This window comes from Nematostella vectensis, chromosome 1 (genome assembly GCF_932526225.1).
Source record: "Nematostella vectensis chromosome 1, jaNemVect1.1, whole genome shotgun sequence".
NCBI classification, from domain to species: domain Eukaryota; kingdom Metazoa; phylum Cnidaria; class Anthozoa; order Actiniaria; family Edwardsiidae; genus Nematostella; species Nematostella vectensis.
Genome location: NC_064034.1, coordinates 8651885 through 8660374, shown reverse-complemented (window position 1 = coordinate 8660374; position 8490 = coordinate 8651885). Strand labels below are relative to the sequence as shown.

Sequence of the window (8490 nt, the reverse complement as noted above, 5' to 3'; positions counted from 1 at the left end):
ATGAAATGGAAATTGCAGAGGAGGCCACTATCATTGAATCAGGCAAATTCTAGACACAACGCGCAACATGACTGCAAAACCATTATAACCTCAGTGGTAATTTTTATATCATGACTTTTTTTCATTGATTTCTTATATTTTTCATTAGACCTGTTCCGAATTTATATACACCCTGGACTTTGTCATAAAATCGGGAATAATGTCACACCATACCAACAATACCCCTGGAAGCCAAGGCAAAAACAATGCACGTTTATGTCGCACTGCCTTTCTCTGACTAAACGATTCCTTCCGTTTGTCTCTACGTGTTAACATTTCATTTTTTTCCTAATATTATTAGAACATTTAACTATTAGTCAATAGATAAAGTTATTACATTTTGAATTATTACATTTCGCGTTAAATATTTTATTACATTTCGCGTTAAGATTACATTTTGCGTTAGTTGTTACATTTTGCTTAAAACATATTCCTTGATCAACCATCTTTTTTATCCGTTTCTTTTGTTTGATTACATTTTGTACAAACGCCAACCATTCCCTGTTTCTGCAAATAAATAATGTAATTTCAGCGCCAAGTTTATTATATTTAGCACTATCTATTTCTTTTTCGTTTGGACAACGATATTTGCCTTGGCATTTGCTTTGAACAACTAGCTTTTTGAGATCCATTCCCGGGCTATTTTGGGGCTCTTCTATTCCCTCGGTTTAAATTAAGAGTCGTGTACTTGTCATAATGCATGACTTACCCTTCACCGAACATCTGTCTGTTTGAACATCCGGGCTCTTCCAAATGTCACCTCTAGGTCTTCCTCCGCTTATGAAGATACCTGCTGTAGATCGACTGAGCTTGTTATTCAAGCGCCGCAGGCTTCGCTTGTTATAATAGAATTATGCACTATTTCACTTATATTTTACCTCTCTTTGTGCTTTCTGAGATTTGTTTTTCTCGTTTCAATGCATTATTTAAGAAGGTTAAGCGCGCAACTGTTGCCAAATTGATTATTTTCGAAGGAACAAATGTTGTTTTCTTACTGTTACGTAAATAACACTCTGTTGTATTGTTACATTACCAAGAGCTAGAGTAGGGAAATGTGTTTATTCATCTTTTAATAAATCAATAATTTAATTTAAAAAAACGCGTTTTTATCATTATGTGGTACTCCTTGTACTTGGTTTCTGTGAAATAAATGTTTTGCTCAATCGATTTTTATTACAGCCATCAAAGCAATATCTGTTCCAGGGAAATTCAATTTCCCAGGGCTCCAATGATCAAAGAACACCCCAATCATTGTTTGATTGAAGTTTTTTTTTTTTAATAATTTATGTTGTAAAACACAGTTCTGTCATAGAGGCGTCGGCCTTCTTGGTTTGATATTAATTCTCATTCAATTTTGATGTGGTTTCAATAATTCTTGAGGAATTCAATTTGGTGTCAGTTCGGGGATATTTGCATAGTGTGTTTGCACAACCCTGAAGCCACATCGCACAACGGGAAACCAGCACTCGGAACTAAACGAGAGCACGGAAACGTGCACACATCTCATTTGACTGCAAGGTCGATGTCTCTCATTCGGAATCGCCATCGGGACGCGGTACTTTGAATGGAGAAATCTGTTGAATGGATAAACCCGAAACACATTGTGCTGAGATCGTCTGATAGGAGCGTGAAAGGCCCACTTGGCATGGCAACACTCACGTTGCGAAACACTCCATTTTACAGTAACACCCTCAAATCAATATTTGCTCTGCTGCACTGTCGCTTGGCTTCCTTGCACTTTTATGTCGAGTGAATAATTTAGTCCACAGCGCTGTTACTTACAAAGAAGAAAGCATATTAAATATCTTCGGGACAAAGGGAAGCCAAGTGAATTGGTCTGAATGAGTGATTGTTAACCTTGTCTGGGAGTTCACCTGTTTCGTTTGTACTAGCAAGTTTGGGTGGCGCTGCACTTCCATCAATCTCTCCTCTCAAATTTCACCAACACAAACAGTAAAAGCCTAATTAAGAGGCAAATACGGAAGAGAATACGTGAGCTCAGCGAAATCCTTGGTTTTAATTGTTTTCACCTTCTGCTTGTCCTCTTTTAATCGTCGGAGCAGAGTCCTATTAGCAACGCAAATATCGCAAGTCCGCTGCATAATGGTTTTCGGATGAGAGGAGGATTTTCTCATTGAGCGTGGGAATCGGTCTAATCAAGATAACAAGCGAGACAAAACCCCCAGGTATTCTGTGGATCCGGTTAACTACTTATACGTAACTTAAAGTGTAGATATTTCTTGACGTGCCTTTGAGGAGGACACTTTGGTCGTCGACCCCCTACCTAGAGCCTGGTGTATTTTTATGAAGTCATAATAAGACCGGTTTACCGCGGTTTTCCGATCGAAGGAACACGCTATGGACGTCTTAGTTAACTCAACGGCCTTGGAATCAAAACAATGCTTGTTCTTGACGTACTACATGGCCAAGCCGGTCACCCTTAGTTACGTGGTAACCGTGGTAACCTGCATTTTGACAGGCATCTTATCAGTGAGTGGAGTCTTGGCAAACAGCCTGGTTTGCGCGGCAATTGTTAAAAATCGCTCCTTGCGCGTCCATTCTAATATTTTACTTCAAGCTCTCTCCCTGAACGACCTCATGATAGGCCTTGTTACCGAGCCTCTCTATATCATCCGCAGGAGCCTGGAGACTAGCGAGGTGTACCTGTGCTGGTTGACGCTCGCGTATCGCACCACGTGGAATATCTCTATAGGGATGTCATTCATTCTGATAACCCTTGTCTCCTGCGAGCGCTTTCTCGCCCTTTTTTTCCCATTTCGCTATAACCAGCACGTGACTGTGCGTAAACTGGTGTGCTCCGCGGCACTATGCGCCGGCACGTGGATGCTCCTGCCCATCTCCAGATTCGCGGGGCTCGACACGCGCTCGTTTTACTACATCTCCTCGGCCCTTATCGTCTCGGTCATCGCGATCATCGTGGTTTCCCAGGTGAAGATTTTCAAGCTCGCCCGTCATCATCATGTTCAAATCTCTCTCACGTCTGTATCAAGCGCTGGTAGCGAACTCCGCAACAAAAAGCGCACAGGAAGGCTCGGGTACTCCTCCAGGGAGGCCAAGATTGCGCGCAACACCGCCTTCATTGTGGGGTCCGTGCTTCTTTGCTACCTGCCTCTTGTCGGCTCCACTATGGCTATGATCCTAATCGACGGAGAGTACGTGTTTTATTATAACGTTTTCCCGTGGACTGATTTGTTAGTGTTTACCAACTCCTTGCTGAGTCCGTTAATATACTGTTGGCGTAACCGTGAGCTTCGAGCCACGATGTACAGTATGTTGAGGTGTAGGAAGGCACAGAACCATGACTTTGATGCTCTTAGCGGACGAGAATTGAGCGTGCAGTATGCTGCCACTAGTATCAAGGAAACCTCGTAGATTTCTCACTTTTCTTGTGCTCGTGGATCTTCATAGACCCACAAAGACCTCACTCTACCTTCGAACTGAATTGCCCTGTAATTTAGAAAAGTTCTAAATGTAATCATTGTAAACAAATAGGCACAAAGGCATAACAGGCGTGAAAGAGTAATTGTGATGGTCGATAATGTTAAAACATCATTGTTATTATTTGATTATTTTAGTTTTATTCATTTTATTTTTGTATGAATTAATACAAGTATGTACTCGTGAAACATTCACGTTAAGCATAACAGTTAGACGTTTTTCATCCTCTCAAAGTTTTTTATCGCCTCACCCGTTGCTGTTACACTCTCCCCGACTCCCCAACACACCTCTTGTCCGTTTGTTGTTGTTGTTGTTGTTGTTTTTTTTTGGGGGGGGGGGGGGGGGTTGTGTGGCTGCTTTCCCGTCCCTGAGAATCCCCGAAAATGCACAGATGCACTTAGCCTCCTCCGCTAGTGTCGCACAATATACACAGACTATTGACTGGTTTATACTAATGACGCACAATATATACAGGCTACTGACCGGTCTATACTAATAATGCACAATATACACATACTATGGACTGGTTTATACTAGTGATGCACAATATACACAGACTATGGACTGGTTTATACTAATGACGCACAATATACAAAGACTATGGATTGGTTTATACTAGTGACGCACAATATACGCAGACTATGGACTGGTTTATACTAGTGACGCACAATATATACAGGCTACGGACCGGTCTATACTAATAATGCACAATATACACAGACTATGGACTGGTTTATACTAATGACGCACAATATATACAGGCTACGGACCGGTCTATACTAATAATGCACAATATACACAGAGTACGGACTAGTTTATACTTAGGGCGTAAAATTTACACAGAGTACGGACTGGTTTATACTAGTGGCGCACAATACACACAGACTACATACTAGTTTATACTAATGACGCACAATATACACAGACTACGGACTGGTTTCTACTAATGACGCACAATATATACAGGCTACGGACCAGTCTATACTAAAAAAGCACAATATACACAGAGTACGGACTGGTTTATACTAGTGGCGCACAATATACACAGTCTATTGACTGGTTTATACCAATGACGCACAATATACACAGACTACATACTAGTTTATACTAATGACGCACAATATGCGCAGACTATGGATTGGTTTATACTAAGGGCGCACAATATACACAGACTATGGACTGGTCTAAACTAATGACGCACAATATACACATACTATGGACTGGTTTATACTAGTGACGCACAATATACACAGACTATGGATTGGTTTATACTAGTGATGCACAATATACACAGACTATGGACTGGTTTATACTAGTGATGCACAATATACACAGACTATGGACTGGTTTATACTAATGACGCACAATATACAAAGACTATGGATTGGTTTATGATAAGGGCGCACAGACTATGGACTGTCTGTCCTGATGACGCACTATATACACAGACTACGGACGGGTTTATACTAGTTGCGCACAATATACACAGACTATGGACTGGTCTGTACTGATGACGCACTATATACACAGACTACGGACTGGTTTATACTAGTGGCGCTAAATATGCACAGACTATGGACTGGTCTATAATAATGGCGCACAATATGCACAGACCATGGACGGTCGGACTATGGACCGGTCTATGCTAATTATGCACAGTATAAACAGACTATGGACTGTTTTACACAGAGTACGGACTGGTTTATACTAGTGGCGCACAATATACACAGACTACATACTAGTTTCTACTAATTACGCACAATATACACAGACTACGGACTGGTTTATACTAATGACGCACAATATATACAGGCTACGGACCGGTTTATACTAATAATGCACAATATACACAGAGTATGGACTGGTTTATACTAATGACGCACAATATACACAGACTATTGACTGGTTTATACTAATGACGCACAATATACACAGACTACTGACTGGTCTAAACTAATGACGCACAATATACACAGACTACATACTAGTTTATACTAATGACTCACAATATACACAGACTACGGACTGGTTTATACTAATGACGCACAATATGCGCAGACTATGGATTGGTTTATACTAAGGGCGCACAATATACACAGACTATGGACTGGTTTATACTAGTGACGCACAATATACACAGACTATGGACTGGTTTATACTAGTGATGCACAATATACACAGACTATGGACCGGTCTAAACTAATGATGCACAATATACACATACTATGGACTGGTTTATACTAGTGACGCACAATATACACAGACTATGGACTGGTTTATACTAGTGATGCACAATATACACAGACCATGGACTGGTTTATACGAATGACGCACAATATACACAGACTATGGATTGGTTTATACTAGTGATGCACAATATACACAGACTACATACTAGTTTATACTAATGACGCACAATATACACAGACTACGGACTGGTTTATACTAATGACGCACAATATATACAGACTACGGACTGGTTTATACTAATGACGCACAATATATACAGGCTACGGACCAGTCTATACTAAAAAAGCACAATATACACAGAGTACAGACTGGTTTATACTAGTGGCGCACAATATACACAGTCTATGGACTGGTTTATACTAATGACGCACAATATACACAGACTACGGACTGGTTTATACTAATGACGCATAATATATACAGGCTACGGACCGGTCTATACTAATAATGCACAAAATACACAGAGTACGGACTGGTTTATACTAAGGGCATACAATTTACACAGAGTACGGACTGGTTTATACTAGTGGCGCACAATATACACAGACTACATACTAGTTTATACTATTGACGCACAATATACACAGACTACGGACTGGTTTATACTAATGACGCACAATATGCGCAGACTATGGATTGTTTTATACTAAGGGCGCACAATATACACAGACTATGGACTGGTTTATACTAGTGACGCACAATATACACAGACTATGGACTGGCTTATACTAGTGATGCACAATATACACAGACCATGGACTGGTTTATACGAATGACGCACAATATACACAGACTATGGATTGGTTTATACTAGTGATGCACAATATACACAGACCATGGACTGGTTTATACGAATGACGCACAATATACACAGACTACGGATTGGTTTATACTAGTGGCACACAATATACACAGTCTATGAACTGGTTTAAACTAATGACGCACAATATACACAGACTATGGATTGGTTTATAATAAGGGCGCACAATATACACAGACTATGGACTGGTTTATACTAATGACGCACAATATACACAGATTATGGACTGGTTTATACTAATGACGCACAATATACGCAGACTATGGATTGGTTTATACTAGTGGCACACAATATATACAGGCTACGGACCGGTTTATACTAATAATGCACAATATACACAGACTATGGACTGGTTTATACTAGTGACGCACAATATACGCAGACTATGGATTGGTTTATACTAGTGGCGCACAATATACACAGACTATGGATTGGTTTATACTAATGACGCACAATATACACAGACTATGGATTGGTTTATACTAGTGGCGCACAATATATACAGGCTACGGACCGGTTTATACTAATAATGCACAATATACACAGACTATGGACTGGTTTATATTAGTGATGCACAATATACACAGACTATGGACTGGTTTATACTAATGACGCACAATATACACAGACTACTGACTGGTCTAAACTAATGACGCACAATATACACATACTATGGACTGGTTTATACTAGTGACGCACAATATACACAGACTATGGACTGTTTTATACTAGTGATGCACAATATACACAGACCATGGACTGGTTTATACGAATGACGCACAATATACACAGACTATGGATTGGTTTATACTAATGACGCACAATATATACAGACTATGGACATGTTTATACTAATGACGCACAATATACACAGACTACGGACCGGTTTACACTAGTGGCGCACAATATGCACAGACTATGGACTGGTTTATGCTAGTGGCGAACTATGCTGACTGGTGTATAATAATGTTGCGCAATGTACAGAACACGGTCGGTTTATGTATGTTAGTGACGCTAGACTGGTAGTCTACACTATATTTTAGTGACACGCGAATATACACAGTTTAAGAACCATTATAGTGGCATACAATTATATAGACTTACTATGATTCTGGATTGAAAGAAGATTTCACTGAAAAAAAATCCTGAATTTATCTTGTGGTCAGGCTCAATAAAACTTTTCTCATGTTTGTTTTTCCCCAAGCTAAATTTCGTCCTGTGGCACGTTCGAGACGTTGATAGATTGAAGGAAAATTATTTAGTCGTCAGTACTCTAATTTGTAATATACAGAAAGTAAACACAGTGGGTGTCTCGAATAATTGAAGGCAGCCACTCCTGTTGTTTACAATAACAAATTGGATTTTTCGATTGTCCTTACCACACAAACACAATGATTTCGATTTTTTATTTAGAAAATTTATATAATTTTAACGAAAAACTACCACATTTATATAATTATTTTCCAAATATTACTGCAAGCGTAAACGTTCGTTTGACCATCTTTTCTTCTTATCACGCCAATAAGCGGAGTGGGAGGAGGGAAGCGGTAATTACTGATAATTGTATCGTAAATGGTTTCTCCATTTTTCATTAAAACCGACTTATTATGGCAATACTGCTGTGCGTCGAGTTGATTAAATTCTCACAATCGAGACCACAATAATAGCTCGAACCTTAGATTGTCAGTGTTTTGCTCACACTTGTATTAACCACCACTCTAGCTCAAGTCGATGATCATCCATGTTGCAGATTCTCTCCCGTACAGGTAATGCTATGTCGTAATTAGGGCGCGCTGTTATTCTTGTGCACGAATCAAACATCAGACTCTTGTGACTTTATGATAAGAGCATCTCAAGGAGAGATACGTGAATAGTTATTTCCAATCTCAAAAAATGTATGAGTACTCTGACAAAAGACTCGG

General features: G+C 39.6%; 2 protein-coding genes across 2 annotated transcripts in view; both read left to right on the top strand.

Annotated features, from left to right (window-relative positions):
- The first annotated feature begins 1369 nt into the window (after positions 1–1369).
- LOC116603713 (adrenocorticotropic hormone receptor) lies at positions 1370–3725 on the top strand. The gene has a single exon (XM_032365330.2). It carries the CDS (start codon positions 2398–2400, stop codon positions 3430–3432), a length of 1035 nt encoding a protein of 344 aa, XP_032221221.2. The 5' UTR covers positions 1370–2397; the 3' UTR covers positions 3433–3725.
- Positions 3726–8201: 4476 nt separating this feature from the next.
- The window catches only part of LOC116603714 (histamine H2 receptor), a 28933-nt gene continuing 28644 nt past the window's right edge, over positions 8202–8490 (top strand). Inside the window, exon 1 of the mRNA XM_032365333.2 lies at positions 8202–8334. The gene's annotated coding sequence lies outside the window, so the exon portion shown is untranslated. The remainder of the gene's footprint in view (positions 8335–8490) is intronic.

Coding starts and splice junctions, on each gene's coding strand:
- LOC116603713 (XM_032365330.2), top strand. CDS start 2,398: ATGGACGTCTTAGTTAACTCAACGGCCTTGGAATCAAAACAATGCTTG.